The following is an 18107-nucleotide window of genomic DNA, read 5'->3' on the forward strand; positions in this document are numbered from 1 at the left end:
AAGTACTATAAATAAGATTAATGATAGTCTTCATTTAAGTAAAGCTTAAAGGTTTCGATGCTGGGTGTCGCTTCAGCAAGATCTTGGAATTAATGACACAACATTTTTTTTTAAAATAGTCAGATGCAATAAACGTTCGTTAATTTTAGAAACAAAACTTGTCTGGTCAGAATTTGAGTTAGTCCTTTTAAGCCATTGTGGTTGTTCTGTACTGCATTGGATTGGCGCGCGAATGGTGGTGAGGGCCAGACTACTCTTCCGGCATCTGTTCAGTGGGGTATAGACGAACCGATAATTATGGCCTAAAAGGAAAACATCGGATTTTCTTTTCTTCAAAATTTATTTAAAATTTTATGATTCGTACTAGATATAAATATAAAATAAAATATTTACATTAAATTAACATTATGGGAAATTTAAGCGTAACAATTGGGTCTGATTTACCCGACATGAAGAACAGTTCACATTTAGAAGGATTAACTTGCAGACCTATCTTCTTAGATTCTGTCAATAAGAAATTTACATCTTGTATAATCGTCTCTGGTGAGCTCCCTAATGTGCCATCATCTAAATAAAATAAATTTATTTCAGAAGAAAGCGAGCGCACTATTGGGTGGATTGCTATGCTAAAAATAATCGGTCCAGCAGGGTTACCTTGTTGGCATCCTACTTGTGATGAAATAGTTCTATTTCCATAAAATAACAATGATGGGCTAGAATAGCTCTGCCAGAAATATGAATATAGTTGAGGTAGAATTAGTTTCACTTCCTTTAACATGTAGTCTCTTTCAACTGAGTTAGAAGCATTTTTGTAATCAATTTTGAGGACTACGATGTTCGAATCTACATTTGCTTTTATGAATGTTCTAGTAGCGTGGATGATGGCCTCATTGCCCTTTTTTGTGGTAAATCCCAATTGACGAGGTTTAAATAGTTAGGACAACGATTGTAGACCAATGAAACAGCAATCTTTGAAGCCAGTCTTCTAAAAACACAACCTACTGCTATTGGCCTGATTCCACCATCTTTCTTTCGTAAGTCACATAAATTTGCTCCGTAAAAATATTTACATATATCCGGATTTGCCTTTATTTTATTTTATTTTATTTTATTGCATTTACTTCTAAACCCATGTTCCGGAAAGCATTTAAGAAGACCTGTGCATTTCTTTCTATTGTTCTATCATCCCCTATTATATTTACATCATCAGCATACGCCATAACCTGGTGAATTCCATTCTGCTCTAGACCTGGTTGCTTCTTTCATTTTCCTTACAGCGTACTAAACAATAAAGTTGAATAATAATGAGACAACGCGTCTCCTTGTTTCAGATTATTTTCGACGTGAAAGTTCGTGGACAATGATTTTGCTATTCGAATTTTCCTTTGGGATTCATTTAAACACATCTTAATTAACCTAATTAGCTTTTTTCGGTACTCTAAATTCTGTAAGAATATCGTAAATAGATTAGTAGATTGAAGATTGATAGATAGATTGATAGAGCACCGAGCAATCATCACTGTCTCCCTTAACTTCGGTGCTCAGCTGTGGAACGTTAACAAAACAAAGTCTATGAAGAACACGATGTGAGAATAGTTAGCTTGCGTATGAAGACAGTAAGAATAAGAAGTTTTGAGACGTGTTCTGTTATTCATTTAGTTCGTGCGAAACGCATCTATTTAGCTTTTATTTATTTGTATTTATTCATTTATTCGTTTGTTTATTTATTTGATTTTCAATTATTTTATCTTCCCGACTTGTTTCGAATTGGTAACTACTAACGTCAAAATTAGCTGCAAATTGACGGATACCGTCAGGTGAATGTGCTTCATTTTTCTGTACTGTTATTCATCATGGAGTTAAGTCGACACACCACTGATTTTCACGACAAAATTGTGCTAACGGAAATTATGAACCCAGCGACGTACCGTGTGCATTTATTTAAAAAAAAAAAAAAAAAAAAAGGTAATCAGCCAGTTGGATTGCAGAAATAACAACTTTTCACCAATAACCTTAGACTATGAGTCGCAATTACAAGACTGGAGTTCAACATTACTTCAAAAAATTTCATATTATGATCAATTTTGTTTTAAATTAAAAAGTTAAACAAAATTTTGAAAAATTTTAAACAAAAATTTGAGTCATCAGCCAATCAGATTGCACCAAGAATAACTTTCCTCCAGTGATCTTTTAGACTATGAGTTACACCCTCAAAAACTAAAATGCTTGGAAATTTTGACGCATTCATAAAAGGGATCAACTTTAACCATTCAAATTTACCAGAGCACATATCCAAGTCGTAAGAGAACAATTACAAAATTTTGTTTTTATAGTTCTCACATTTAAAAGATGGGCCTGCTACTGCCTATTTATGATTCTTCGTGCCTTTCAAGAAACAGACACGGGATAAATAATAAACAATCTCTCACTCTCTCTTTACCTTGTTGCGTCAATGTTCCAGCCAATCATAAATGAAGGTGGCGATTCCATGAATATTTCCCTTTTTTTAACTGCTAGTAGTTCAAGAAAAAACGAGGATATCCAACGTATAGAAATGATTATTATACACTGCAATAAGTATTACTCAACTAGTTTAGGATATCATGCATAATTATTGCAGTGTAAATGATATGCAAGTGGTAAAGTTGAGGAATTCTGTATTAAGGGTTTTGATATATCTAATGAACAAGTTATATGCACAATTTTTATCACATAAGGGAACTAACATGAAGTTAACATGAAACCAAAATCAAACAACCATTTTGTATTTATAAACTAGCTCGTACAATTTTCTTTTTATTCTTTTGTGCATTTATATTTTTGTGTAACCTAAAGTAGTGGCCTGGTTAGATAAATGCAACCACATACGAGTTTTGATGATTTGTGCTACTTTAACCAAACACCGTGATAATTATGTACGCTCGCGAGAATACATTCGCACTATGTAATAGTTGGAAGAAATCGAAGAAATACGGAAGCTACTTACTTTTCTCTTCTGACGGGAAACTCCATGCTTCGGGTGCTAGGCTACTAAACAATTGGAAACACTTGAATCGTTTTCGGCTCGCTGTACAGGGGGACATTTCCACTGCTATATCTGTTGTATGCCGCTTGCACACAATATTACCATTTGAATTACGTGGTTGCACACTTATTTTCACTGCTGGTTGTTCAGTTTATTGCTAAAATTGAAGCTTCACTAGAATGCTGCGACACAAGATAGAACACAAATGCTCCATGCTCAGTAGCAACGTTAGTGCCGTATGGGAGTCAGGTAGCTTCTCGGTTGCAAGGTGTAGCTTCTCTGTCCTTTATTGAATCTACACAAAGGCAACTGCCTGTCTCTTTGCGACGGTTAAGGTAAGCACGAAATTCGAACGCAAAGGCGCCTGTGATATACACAGTTGGAGTCTTGGAAGACTTGTTGAGGCAGTTTCTACTATGATGAATCTACACTGGCAGCCGGCTTCTGATTGGAGGAGCCGGTCAGGTGTCAGGGATAGGCCAAATTTATTCATAATTTAAGGTCTTTTCTAGTAGAAATCAGCTTATTTCGTGGGAACGGCAAACAACACCTATTGTTTTTATTGCGTAGTTCAAGAAATTATTTTATCGTTTGGCGTCACCAAGTCAGCAACGAACGAGAGTTGATCAAAAATGTAGTGTCCAAAGAATATAAACTAAATAGAACTTTATTTGTTTTGGGCCCTCTTCCCAAGATGAGGTGGACCTCCTTAGGGAACGAAAAATTTGTCCTAATGCAAATTTCGTTGAGAATCCTGGCCGTTGAAGGGTTAATGGGATTCGTATAGAAGTATCATTTGAGAAGTCGCTGAATTTTGGAACATCCTATGTATTCGATGCACTAAAGATTTGCAGCATGGATGACGGTATATCGAGGTTGCACTTTGTATGTTGTAACGTATCACACTCACTAGTATGTCTCGGAAGATGCACATAATTTTGTTGCTGCACGAATTCGGTTGGTAGTCACCTCACTCTGTATGACTTAAGACTACATTTTTTCCGTCATAAGCGCACTATAAATATACATTTTTATTTATTTATTTATTTTATTTTATTTATTTTTATTTTATTTTATTTTATTTTATTTATTTTATTATTTATTTATTTATTTATTTTTTTGTTATCGTCTTCCTCAAAATAGAAATACATTTCAAACTATTTTTGCTTTTTACTTTTCACGCAAAGTATTGGTTTATCTCACCTGTACGTTTGGATAAGTCTTCTAATCTATGTCAGTAAACACATTATATAAATTTTATACGTAATAACAGTAAAGCAATATTAAACAAACAAATATCATGCACACATAAAATAAACTCAATGAAATATTTTAACGTCGAGCGATAGTCGAAGCAAATGGATGGTTATTACGGAAATTATTGCCTGATAACGGTAGTGACGGTAGTCTGAAAATTCTGACGTGTGTAGTGTGTTGAGTACAAGTGTGTGTATGCACCTTACAATAGTATTTGACTAACAGCTAAATTTAGTACTAAAATTGAAATTATTATTATTATTTTCGCTTATAACTACACTTTGAAAAATTTAACCATTATTTTCATCTTTACACATTAACACATTAAAATATATATAACGAATAATGTCTGTTGCTAATAAACCTTGAAACAAATAGTTTTGCAAAATAATAATATATAACTCAAGCTTTTGCCAAAATACACAAATACTTCTCATATTCAGTGACTGTTTAGAAAACACGAAATAATAGGTAGAGACATGACAAAACGATAGAATAATGAGAAATTCTATAGGAATTAAAATCTCTCAACTTATTTTCCGAAAATACGAAATATAATGTAGCATTTTAGACAATTTCGTAAACAAAAATCGTGTTATGAATTAGTTTCTTTCGTGCTTTTCAATCCAAAACAATGTAACTTAAACACCCTATCTTTTATTATTGTGTCTCCGCAACAATAATTTGATCTCCTGTCTATTAGAGATGGCTTACTGGTGATTGTATGGAAATAGGCGTTGGCACACGAGATTCGGAATTGTTTGTGAACATACTTAGGGATTTGAATGAACGACACTGTCTTTAAGAAGACAATTCACTTAGAACAAAGCACACACACTTCTTCGCTGGCACTAAACCAATTCATGGGCATTAAACATAAAGAAATAAGATAGAGGAATACTCACTGACCTCTGAATTTTCACCACGCAATAAAAACAAATGCAAAAAATCACAGGCTTCTTGCCTTTTCTAGACCTCCGGGCTAGGAATTTATAAACAATTGAGGAATAAAATAAATCTCGAGAGAGCAAGTGCTGCCTTAATAGCCTTTTGCACTGCGCTTAGCGTCTACGCAAATACACATTTCCGTAAGAATCTTGTAACAGAGATGCCGCCCACAGTTAGCCTTTGGCATTATAACAATTGCCCTGTATATAAATGTATTCATAGCATTTTACGCAAGTACTTTCTCTCAGCCATGAATATCGTGTGTGCCCTAAAATATAATCCTTTTGTTCGTCAAATGATCGTTATCAGCATACATGCCATTTTCGTTTACGGCAAACAATATCACCGTGTCTTTAATAGATAGGATTGTTAATTGAACCGATTAAGTCTTTACAAGTTTACGATTTGCATTGTTACGAGTGCGAAACACGCACAACAAATATTTTCTTTAGCACGAGCTTCTAAAATCAAAATGCTAATCAAAACATCATTACTTAGATGTCACTGACAAGTAGATGTTAAATCAAACTGCAAGATTTCTTCTTCTTAGTGCGTATATATGAGAAGACATAGATCTTCATTTAAAGTAATGTTTTACTGAATTAAGTGGAATAGTTTGAGGCTTTTCTTGCTTTATGTTTACTTTAACGCGAACAAATAAAAACTTAAATAAAATCCTTTAGGTCTCTTCCTGAGTGAGCACTTTCAAACGGAACGAAATTTATTTAAAATTCCCTCCACTGAGTATGAGTTAATGAACGATAAGCGAATTAAACTTTCTTTTAGAACTTCAACTTTTCATTTTTATAAAGCATTTACAAAATCACATTCTGATCTATTACTAGTATACATAGTGATTAGTATCAATATCTATGTTGGAATAAAATGACATAATTCTAAAGAATTATTGCTTTTCCGTAACAAAGTGAAATTATGAATATAAACAACTAAATCTTTCCTTCAGTCATTATATCATATATCTATAAAAGCTATTGTGAACCCCCCCCCCAAAAAAAAAAAAAAAAATCAAGAGTGGATTCACATTTTTGGATAACTACATACGTACATGGCTAAGCAAATTCCATGCTTTAGCCACACATGTAAAGGTTTCAATAGTAATAAACAACGAAATATCTTATGCATCTTTACAAACAGTAAACACTAAGACATAGATATTCACCAATTTATAAACAATTAAATATTTTTAAAGAAAGATGAAGTTCACAATCTGCCGATTCCTGGATGCTGTTCTTTAGCAACACAGGCGTAAGTCATTTACATAACAAAAAAGAAGTTAATCAATTAGTCTCAAAGACAAGAAAGGCACTGACTTACTTCTCAACGCTTTGGACCATGTGTGAAGCGTTTACCTTTCCTGACAGTGCAAAATTGAACTGTTCCAAACATAGGGTGTCTACTGGTCAAAAAAGTCAAAGAAAAGTCAAGAAATCCAACACTAGATCAAGAGTGTCAAGAAAAGTCGAGAAATGGCACGGTAGGTCAAGAATTTGTTTTATGCCCCTTTTAAAAGATACAAGAATTTCGGAGGAATTGTTTCTAGTTCTAGTTGCAAATTGAGTTTCTTCAGTCAGTTGCACTTGAATTGGGGCTTCCCCCCTTCCCCCGCACATTCCAATTTAATGATTCACTTCCGCCATTCATGTACAGGGAACTGTATAGTCTGCTGTGGAGTATTGCAACCAGATTCATTCCCAAAAACGTCATGATTGGAGTAAACAACGCCAGAAAGCTCACTACCATTGACTTGACAAATTCGTCGAATATCAAGATTGCTCAGGATGTAAACGGTGGTTTTGGTGCTTCTATAGGGTTCCTACATTCTTTAAAATCAGAGAAAGTCAGGGAAATCATGCATTTTGCATAAGGTGTCATAGGAAGTCAGGGAACGTAAATATGCAAATGTAACGTTCTTTTTTTCAATCTAACATTGTTTCTTCTCTATCAGTTGTACAGATTGACATGTGAAGAGAACCACAATGATGCAATATTCTCAGTGATGACAGGGTTGCAATGTATCTATTTCGTGCTGAGGGAGGGAGGTACTCTGTGCGTTTGTGAGTGAATTTCTCTCTCTCTCGCTACATATATATATATATATATATATATATATATGTATATATATATATATATATATATGTATATGTATATATATGTATATGTATATATATGTATATGTATATATATGTATATGTATATATATGTATATATATATATATGTATATATATATATATGTATATATATATATATATGTATATATATATATATATGTATATATATATATATAATATAATATAATATAGGGGTAGACAAAAAAATCTAAAAACATTGCATACAGGACACATAAGTTTGGTTCTCCACTGTACAACACGTGTTGCGGTTGCCGATCGTTTCTTGTTTTCAATGTGTCATGTGGATTTTCCTCTTCCGTCAGCAGTAACCAGTTCACCTGTGATTGTCATAGTGTGAAAGTGGTGTGGTAAAATGAACGACCTGGCAGACTTCCAAAAAGGCATGATCGTTGGTGCCAGTCTGGTTGGAGCTTCAATGGCTACAGTGGCGAACATTGTGAGGGTATCGAAAGGCACTGTGTCCAATGTCACGAGGGCATACACAATTCATGGGCAAACGATGTCTGCAAAGCACAACAGTGGTCGAAAGAGAATCCTGTAAGATTGGGACCGGAGGGCATTAAAACGGATTGTAGCAGCTGAAAAGAAGACCACTGCAATGAAAATTACGTCTGAACTCAATTCCGGCCTACAGAACCCGGTTTCATCGAAACAGTGCGACGGGTACTTCATAAAATGAAAATTCATGGCAGGGCCGCTATCGCCAAACCCCTGGTCACAGCAGTAAATGCGAAGAGGCGTATCCAGTGGTGCAAAGACCACAAGGCGGGGACTCATGAGTAGTGGAAACACGTAATGTGGCCCGATGAATCGACCTTCACCTTGTTTCCAACAACCGGTCGTGTTTACGTATGGAGAACACCGTCGGAGGCCTATGATACATTCTGTCTGCTCCCAACTGTAAAGCATGGGGGTGGTTCTATTACAGTATGAGCAGTGATACCGTTGTTTTCTGCAGGTCCCATCATAGTCCTGCATGGAATGATGTGTACTAAGGCGTATGAGTATAGTTTGGGGGACCAGGTTCTACCCATGGCTCAAATATTGTTCCCTCATGGTGATGGCATCTACCAAGATTTGGCACCCTGTCACGCTGCAAAAACGGTGAAATCATGGTTTGAGGAGCATGACCGGGAGCTATCACACCTCCCCTGGGTCCCACAATCACCAGATCTGAACATCATTGAGCCATTGTGATCTGAGTTAGAAAGGCGTGTTCAGTCTCATTACCCTCCTCCAGCATCCCTGGAGCATGTTTTGGAGGAACAATGGTACAAAATTCCACACTCCACGATTCAGGAGCTGTATTCGTCCATTCCATGTCGGATTCAAGCTGTTTGGGACGCAAAAGGAGGCCCCACATCATACTAGGTATGATTTTCGCACTTCTGCAAACGTTTTAAATTTTTTGTCTAACCCCTTTTTATATATATATATATTTGTGTGTGCGTCTCTCTCTCTCTCTGTGTGTGTGTGTGTGTATGTGTGTGAGTGAGATAGAGGGCGGGGGATAATTAATCATGTAAAAGCAGAAATCATCAAAGTATAACTTCTCATCTTCGTGGACATCAGTGTTAGGACAGAAAAACTACTGAAAGAACTGAAAGCATCAGATACAGTTAAACTAGCTTTCAGGCTTGACCATCAAAACATTTTGCTGGGCATAATCAAGATGATTGTGGAGGGGAGTCCTCTGAAGTACAAACTGGTACGTGCTCTATCAGCTTTGAACCCCAGGCAATAAAAGAACAATCCAGAACTTGTTCAGAATAGGATGAAATTCAACCTATAAAATCTGCATGAACATAACACATCTGATTCTGAAAACAAAATGTCAATTTATATCTTTCTCTACTGAAATCTCTCGACTTTAGACAATACGAAGAGAAGATGGGCAGCATCAAGTTAGATGACTTCTTTGCAAAAGTGATGTCCATGAAACAGGAATATTCTGATTTGTGGAGCGTTGTGAAAATGGTTAATTTTATCCCACGTCAGTGTTTCAGTGGAAGGCGGGTTCTTAGTCAATAAGACACTAATTGTAGAAAACCAAATCGAAGATTCTTTGGTAGCACAGATGCGGGTGTATGATGCATTTTGTACTATGTAAGTATGGAATCTGTTCCTGTTCATCGAAGAATACTTTTCTCAGTTCGTTCAGCTCGCAGACGCTATGATGAATATCTTAAACAGAAACGAATCAAAAGTACAGAGGAAAATAAAGTCAAAGTTGAAAAAAGAAAACTAAGTGCTGAAGTTTACAAATTGCAAGCAAAGAAGAAACAAATGGAATTATGTTAAAAACAACAGCAAGACGCTCTCATAGAACAAACTCAAAAACAGAAAGCAAAACAAAATTTTGTTTAAAAAATGTAAATGTGAGGATTTATGTCTCAGAGTTGGCAATATTAGGACTGATAGTGGGCAACGGTGGCTCAGTGGTAGAGCGTTCACCTCTTGTTAATGGGGTCCTTGGTTCGATCTCAGCTCGCGCCAGGTGAACTTTTGGTGGTCAAACACCGTATGTGTGGGGTTTCTCGGGGTTCTCCCGTTTACTCCCACTTTCTTCATTTCATTTCTCATCATCACCATCTCTAGCCTAACTGTCATAATCGTGTGACGTAAATAGGGGGGCGCGGTGGCTCAGTGGTAGAGCGTTCACCTCTGGTGCTTGGGGTCCCGGGTTCGATCCCAGCCTCCGCCAAGTGAACTTTGTGGTGGACAAACACCGTGCTCGTGGGTTTTCTCGGGGTTCTCCCGTTTCCTTCCACTTTCTTCATTCCACCATTTCTCTCATCATCACCGTCTCCTTTAGCCTAACCGGCATAACCGTGGGACGTAAAACTTAAAGATTTCATTTCGTGTGACGTAAAGATTTCATTTCATTTTAGGACTGATAGTATTAGGTCTCAAGGAGAATTGACAATATATTCTTGACTGCACGTTATATTCCATTATATTTTATTTATTTATTTATTATTTTTTTAAGCAAAAAAATGTCTGGTCTTCAATGTCAAGGTATGTAGTACTGTATCATACGAGGTGTGGCAATTAAATAACGAGAATGGTATCATAAATGTGATGTATTACAAAGAAAGTTACAATTGACTTATATCTCCTTCAATATACTCCCCTTTTCTATCTGTACACCGCTGCATACGTGTCTTCCATTGTTCAAAGGTCATCAGATGTCACACCGTTCAACAACTCTGCCGTTTCTCGTTTCACCTCTTCCACAGACTGAAAATGTGTTCTCTTCAATGCACTTTTCACTTTTGGGAATAGATGAAAGTCACATGGAGCCAGGTCTGGGGAATACGGAGGATGGTCGAGCACAGGAATGCGCTTGGCTGCTAAAAACTGCTTCACAAAATGCATTATGGTCAGGTGCATTGTCATGGTTGAGGATACATGCATCGTTCTTCCACAAATCCGCTCTCTTATAACTTATTCTTTCCCTCAGCTTGATTAGGACTTCTTTGTAGTAGGTGTGATTCACCGTTTGACCCTGAGGTACCCATTCAGTCATGATGATACCCCTGATATTGAAAAAAACGATGAGCATCACCAGATGTAATGCATCTCTTGTCTTTCACCAGATGTAATTGCAAACAGCTCAGTACGAGTGTATCGTGTAACCCTTGCCCTTGAATAGTTTTTGTGTAAGAAGCATTTATTTTCATCGGTGGCCGATTGTGTGAAACGGGACTACTTTCAATTTTGCGATTCTCCGTGTTTGAAGGAAGCAGTGTATCATTCAAAACAACTTCGTGATTTAGTTTTGTTTCTCATTCGAAAAGTACAATAATTTTCAAGAACTAATCCAATGTGATAATATCCCATAATAAGGGTGGCCGCAGTGGCTCAGTGTTACGGTACTCACTTCTGGTGTGTGAAGTCCCTGGGTATATCCCATTTCGCCTCAAGTGAGCTTCGTTTCCAAACTCCGTGTGAGTGCGTTTTGTCGAGGTTCTTCCACTTTCGTCATTCCACCGTTATCATACATTCATGATCACAGTCTTACTTAGCTTTAGTGCATCGTGGAACATTAAACTGAAAATCATCTTATAATAAAAAGTAAAATAATAATAATAATATAATAATAATAATAATAATAAATAAATAAATAAATAAATAAATAAATAAATAAATAAAATAAAATATAAAATAAAAGTAAATACATTGTTGCTTCGATTTTCCTGTAAAATCTCTGTGGTGATGATGAATCTTCGGCGTTTGTGTCTGCTGTCTGTTTTCTACCTGTTACTTACCAATATGAATTTTTTAAGGTATCTTAAAGAAAATAAAACAATTATCAATATTTCTCTGCCTTAATAGCCGTAGAACGAATATTAATACTGTTAGTTTTTAACTGGGTTCTTGTAACAACTATTTTTGTCTTTTGTGAATGATACAAATTTCTCTAGGTGCATAGTCGTAGAACGAACGATGAACGAATTTGAAAATCTAAGGAAAAAATTATATTACTATGTTATGTTTTCAATTTTTTTTCACTTACTATTTTATTTCAGGTAAATCAAATGGATAAAGTGAAGACTGTCATCGTTTCACTTTCTATTCAGCCAGTTCTTTCTTTGGCTGTAAGATACGAACTTACACCAGAAGATGCATGTGCAAAACTAGCTGGTACGTAATACTTTCTCCCATCTGATAAGTACATATAGCAAAGGGTGGCCCAAAGGAGTGGAAAAACCTAATAATGATGGCAGTGCTGCGAAGTGTAACCAAAGTAACAATGTAGGTGAGGAAAATAGGGATGAGGCAGAATGTTTGAGGGCACATCATAATGATGTCCATTATCTTGAATTTTACGCAATTGTCTTCATTGGAAACTATAGCATGCAATGTCATTTTAATAGCAAATCATTGCTGTATTATATTTGCTTTAGCTCTAGCTGTTACGAAGTTCTTTTTGTTTGTTTCTTTGTGTCCTTGGTTCGATCCCCGGCCAGGTAGATTTGTAGTGGACAACATCGCATCTGTGGCTTTTCTCGGGGAACTCCCGTTTTCTTCACTTTTTATTCCACCAATTCTTCCATCATCACTTGCTTTAATGATCGTCTCTTTCAACCTAAAGAGGCATAACCGTGGCACGTTTAACTCAAAGATTTCAAATCTTGTCAGATACGTCGTGAGGTCTCAAGCAAAACTTTATGCAAAGTGTCGGCTGTAATATTGAAACATGCGCCCACAATTCGTTTCTTGAGATGTTTAACATACCTAATTTTCACCTCATAAACAAGTAATCACAAGACTCCACAGGTAGTAGTCCAGTGGCGTCAGGTCAAGGGAACATTAGGCATATTCAAAGCAGGTCTCCACCAATCCACGCATTAGGAAATAGCTAATCGAGGTACTCACGGACGCAGATACTACAATGGGGCGAAACTCCATATCGAAATCTCTTAAGATTAGACATTAGTGATAAGAAACTTGGTATATAAGCTCCATATTCAGAGTAACTAGGCATATGCTATACTAGCCATTTTTTTCTCAATACATAAAAATATTTTAAGATAGTCAGTCTCATCTTCACGGGAAAACGGTTGAACTATTTGAAGTGAATTTTTGAAGATAGCACTCAACCGACAGATGTTCTTATCATTTCACTTTGATTGTAATGCGTATTCTAAGGAAGAAAGATGTTTAGCCATGAATTTATTCTTGTTGTGCGAAGAACGGAAGTAAAGACTGAATCATGAGTTCCGACGCTATAGGTCGAACGAATACGGGGGTCTGGGGGTGAAATCCCCATCTAGCCGAAGGCTAGTCTCATAATATGTTGCGCAATGTTTCTCGAGATATGTAGCTCACGTTATTGCAGCTATTCAATTGTGTCTGGACAGAGAAGACTTTCCCTCGTCAATGGCGTAAGGCTTTGATTCTTCCCATCTTTAAACTTGAGAAATCCGCAACGAGTGCCATCAGCTATAGACCCATTACTGTCACCAGTTGTGTCTGTAAGCTCTTTGAGCGCATGGTAGTCAAGCAACTGGTGTGGAATTTGGAGTTAAATTCTCTGAAGCAAGTTTCAGTGTAGATCTCGGTCTTTCTGATCCACTGCAAAGTATCTTGATAACCTCGAAAGCCAGATTTAAGCAGTCCTCTTCCAACACATTGCTATATTTCTTGATTTGGGAAAGGCATATGACACATCTTGGCATTACGTAATTTTAAAATAATATGATTGGTATGTTCGTGGCATCATGCCAGCATTTATAGGCAGCTTTCTAGTGAACGTTATTTCAAGGTGGATTTGACTCTAGTCTCTCAGAGTGATTTCTAAAGGAAATTGGTACAGTTCGCGGCATAGAAATTGGAGTTACAAAATTCTAACTCCAAATTAATAACAAACTCTTGCCCCGTTTTCTTATGCATTCAGAAATACACCTCTCAATCGATTAGTTGTTTCTAGCATTCAATACAACTCCTTCCCCTCCTCCACCTCTCCTTGTCTAAACCAGTGAGTGTGAGGTAGTACACTCTTTCCATTCACCTGAAAAAGAAACAGGAATCATGTTTACAACGTTATAGCTTCAGAACAGTCTCCCATTCGTTTGTTCTGAAATATTTTTAAGAGCCTAAATTTAAAAAAAAAGTCACACAATGTTCCCAGAGCTTCATAAAGAACTTTAGTTTCATTTCTTTCCGTTCCTTAAAGACTGCAAGATAGTAAGATGCACCATAAGAAATCTATGGAAATTGCCAAAAACGGCAGTAGGTTTTGTGCTTCCTAAAGTATGTAAAGCACGCATAGAGCTCTAAAATATTTACTGACAGAAATGAGTGTTATTCAATGATTCATTTAATTTCTTTTCAGTAATTGCAAGGAAATATTCCAGAGGGTCATTAGGGCAGGACAGGAGGGTGTAATTCCCCCTCCGTTGAGCTTCATAAATACGTATTGTTTGATCAAATGTATAGTAATACACTAATAAAAAAGTGAAAATTTTATGTCGGTGGATAATCTCCCCTCTCCCCCCGAATAAAATCTAGAAGACACTGCTTTTACCAAAAAGCTTATAGCGTTAGGATAACACATTGCTAGAGAGCTTACATTTGGTTTCAAGAGTCGAAGGTTTGATCTCAAGCCATATGAGTTCCTGGGCGACGATGAGAGAGAAGGAGAGAGACTCAAGTATGCAGACAGAGAAGTATAATGTGTATATACACAGATTAAGAATTGGGGAAAAATGATCGGACAGCATTTGTATTGTAACGCGAACAGAGACTAGGATGAATTTTTTTTATTGTTTATTAAAACAATTGATTGAAAATATACCTAGAAAGAATTCACGGAAACAATCCTCTTATTTGAACAAAGTGTAGTGAAAGGGAAAGCAAGAACTATTTCTGACAATAGAAAGGTAGACCTGTGACGAGATAAACAAGGACTTCCTGATTGACGTCACAGAGAAATAACAATTTTGTGGTTAAGAAAGTCCAGAAATAGAGAACAGGAAGATAGAAGAGAAAAACAAACTGTGTATAAAAACACTAGTAAAAATTTACTAGTGGTCAGTTGGTCAGTTAATCATTATCGGACGAAACTATACGAGTCGCGTTATCCGTACTCTGTACACGCGTAGACTTTGTCCGTCTCTCCTTTCAACTGTTGGAGGTACTTGGAAACATGTAAGTTGGAATTGTTCTTTATTTGTTTCTTAACATGCATAAGATTAATACCAGAGGTAACATATATCCTAAACTAATTCCTCAAGCACCCTTAGGCCCATGTGCCAAGACTGTATACTTACATTGTACTATATCTAATTTGCATATGAAATTAACTCAGGTTTTGAATACTCATGTCCAAAACTATTCTACTTAATGGTTTATATTTGTTATTTATCCAGATGAATGGACAGCAGTAATGTATAGAATTTCAGTGTAAATGATTTTCAATGTCTTATGAGCTTGTTGGTCCAAGGTATTGTGCCGACATTCGCGTCGTGCTTTATGTAAAAATTGATTTAGTTGTGAGGGCCAACTAAGCTCATTCCTTTCAATTCAGATTTACTGTAAATAAAATGATAGACTAGATTCCTAGTATCATTATTTACCAGTAGCAATAATGAAAATCCCCGCTCTCTCACGTGACATGCTAATTAACGTTGAAATGTAGTTGCTATCTTGTTTGTTATATTTAATTTGATATGGCTCCCCGAACTTATAGAGGAATTATAAGGATTATGCTACTTTGGTTTTGATTTTATGCTATGCATGACCTTTGCTCCTAATCTTTAAGTGACATTGAATTTTTCGCTGTTCTCTCTCAGTGCAATTTGCCATTTTTTTGTTCAGTTGTGTTTCTTAGTGTGTAATTGTGTTAACTATGGCTAATACGCGCTCTGACAGTAGATCTAATAGTACTAACCCCGTTTGGATGATTATCCCTTCTGTTTCTTTAGATGTGTTCTCTGATGGACCTTCCGAAAATGTAGATAGATTCTTAGCGAACTTTGAACGTTTAGCCGAGATTAACGGTTGGTCTTCAGATCGCATAAAGGCTATTTTTCCCACGTGTTTAAGTGGTCCTCCCTTATATTGGTACAAAACCCAGGAAAATGTTTTACGTACAAAAGACTGGGCAGGATTAAAAGCGGCCTTTGAAGAACAGTCCGGATCATCTCAGTTACCTTTAACGGCGTTGAATGCGTATAGATCGCGAGTGCAGGCCCCGGGAGAACTTTTAACGCATTTCTTATTCGAAAAGAAATTTTTAGCAGATAAATACAATCCAAATCTAGCATTTAAAGATTTCGTAGCAGACGCGGTCATTGCAATGCTTCCATCGCATATGTACTATTTTTTACAGAAGACGTACCCCAATTTTGATGCTTTTGTGCAGGACGCGTTTACACGTCAAAAAGTAGACCTACTGCTTCACAAACGTCTTTGTGATCAAGAGACTGTAGCTAGCGATCCCAGGCACCATGCAGTGGCATCGCCAGCAACGGCTCCCAAAATGCAATAGAACCCGGTAGTACAGGCAGATCCTTTTTCTGAGATATTGGAGAAACTCGAATCACTCCAACTACAGTTTAATCAAAAGGCATCCATTTCGCATGTCCATTTTGCCGAAAAACCTTATCGCCCCCCCCCACCCCACGGGCACATTCACCTGCTAATGATGTTAATTATCAGCGGCAGCATCACCATCCTCAGGCGCAACCGACATGTCAAAATTGTCCACCGTGCTCTCATGGATGGCAACAAAAGGGACATAAGAAAGGGCAAGGTTCTGACAGAGGCTCGGAATCGAACCCAGTACGTAACACGAAGCAGAAGCCCAAGAACAAAAAGAAAAAACAGGCAAATAAACAGCCCCTTGGGAATAATCCCCAATCATATGTTGGTCAAATTCCCCCAGCATACCCTCCGTATGCATCACCGTATCCATATTATGGATACCCTCCTCCTCCTCCATACCCATTCTACCAACCTACGCCGCATCCGGTAGCCGAGCCACCTCCAACTTCTAGTGCCGTTACTGATCAAAAAAACTAGGTACGGTGCAGGAGCCCTCCGCTCCTGCAGTTTTGCCCGACCCTATCCCTGCAGCAAAAACACTACATCATGCAACTTCGTCTATTACGCTACCACTACACCTCGATGGTCAATTAGCATATGTGGAAGGTCATTTAGGTGATGTAAAGAAGCGTTTTCTCCTGGACAGTGGCGCGGAAACGTTATAATTCCGTGGTCCGCATTGCCGAAAAACGTGTCTGTTTTTCCGTTACAAACATCCATTTATGGTATCAGTGACAAATCAATGGTTCTGACCCATGCTACGTATATTAAAATTTAATTAGCTGGAAAATCCTTTACTGTATTGTTTCGGCTTATCCCCATTCCGAAATTCCCCATAATTTTGGCAAATAATTTCCTCAGAACACACCAGGCAGTAATTGAATACCAGACGAATACGCTTACATTAAGTCATTTAGGTTACTTTCCTAACAAAGAACAGAAACTACCACAATGCATTAATAAGTTGCCGGATGAAGTGGCAAAACAGGTGAAAACAGACAAACACTTAATTTTGGTTTGTAAACAAACTACCACGGTTCCTCCACGTTCAGTGACGTTTGTCCCACTTGAAATACCGTTAGCTATTAATTTTAATACTCTGCACATTCACACGCCTATAAACAGAAACCTTAAACTTTGTTCCATAGCACACACGGCAGCCAGCGTAGACAACATAGCGGTTCTAGTAGTAAATTTGGCTTTCAAGCCCAAACGTTTTCATAAAGGAACGCCTATAGCTATTGCGTCTGGGCTAACTGACATTCCAGAAACAGCGCGAGTGAATACTATTAGAAAGCTATTTACTCCTACTAGGCAGCAAGTGCAACAAAAAGTTAAACAGCGAAGGGAAACGATAGGCCATCTCATTGACCAATCTAAATTTAACATAAACCAAGATCTCACGGCCCAACAGCAAAAACAGATTAGAGATAGGCTTATGAACTACGCAACTGTTTTCAAATGGTCAGACGTAGATTTTTCTCATATTGAAGCATATGAAGCATGGGAATTATTGAGCTTAGTGATTCTCTCACGAGAAATAACGTCTTAGTAATCCCAAAACATAACTCAAATGAACTGCGCATTTGCCTGGATCTCAGAAAATTGAACCTTCACTCTGACTATAAGAGATGCTCCAGCCAACATGGCGGATGTTATAGATAATTTGGCC

General features: G+C 37.1%; 1 protein-coding gene across 3 annotated transcripts in view; it reads left to right on the top strand.

Annotated features, from left to right (window-relative positions):
* Window positions 1–18107, top strand: part of LOC145670279 (putative cytosolic Fe-S cluster assembly factor AAEL012261) — a 262772-nt gene that overhangs the window by 129348 nt on the left and 115317 nt on the right. For 2 of the 3 annotated variants that reach the window (XM_081738716.1, XM_081738717.1), the window contains exon 4: window positions 11914–12028. The exons of the other annotated variant lie outside the window; for it this stretch is intronic. In XM_081738716.1, the coding sequence (XP_081594842.1) occupies window positions 11914–12028 (115 nt within the window). The remainder of the gene's footprint in view (window positions 1–11913; window positions 12029–18107) is intronic. 3 annotated transcript variants of the gene reach the window in all.

Source organism: Thermobia domestica, chromosome 14 (assembly GCF_964235325.1).
Source record: "Thermobia domestica chromosome 14, izTheDome1.hap1.1, whole genome shotgun sequence".
NCBI classification, from domain to species: Eukaryota; Metazoa; Arthropoda; class Insecta; order Zygentoma; family Lepismatidae; genus Thermobia; species Thermobia domestica.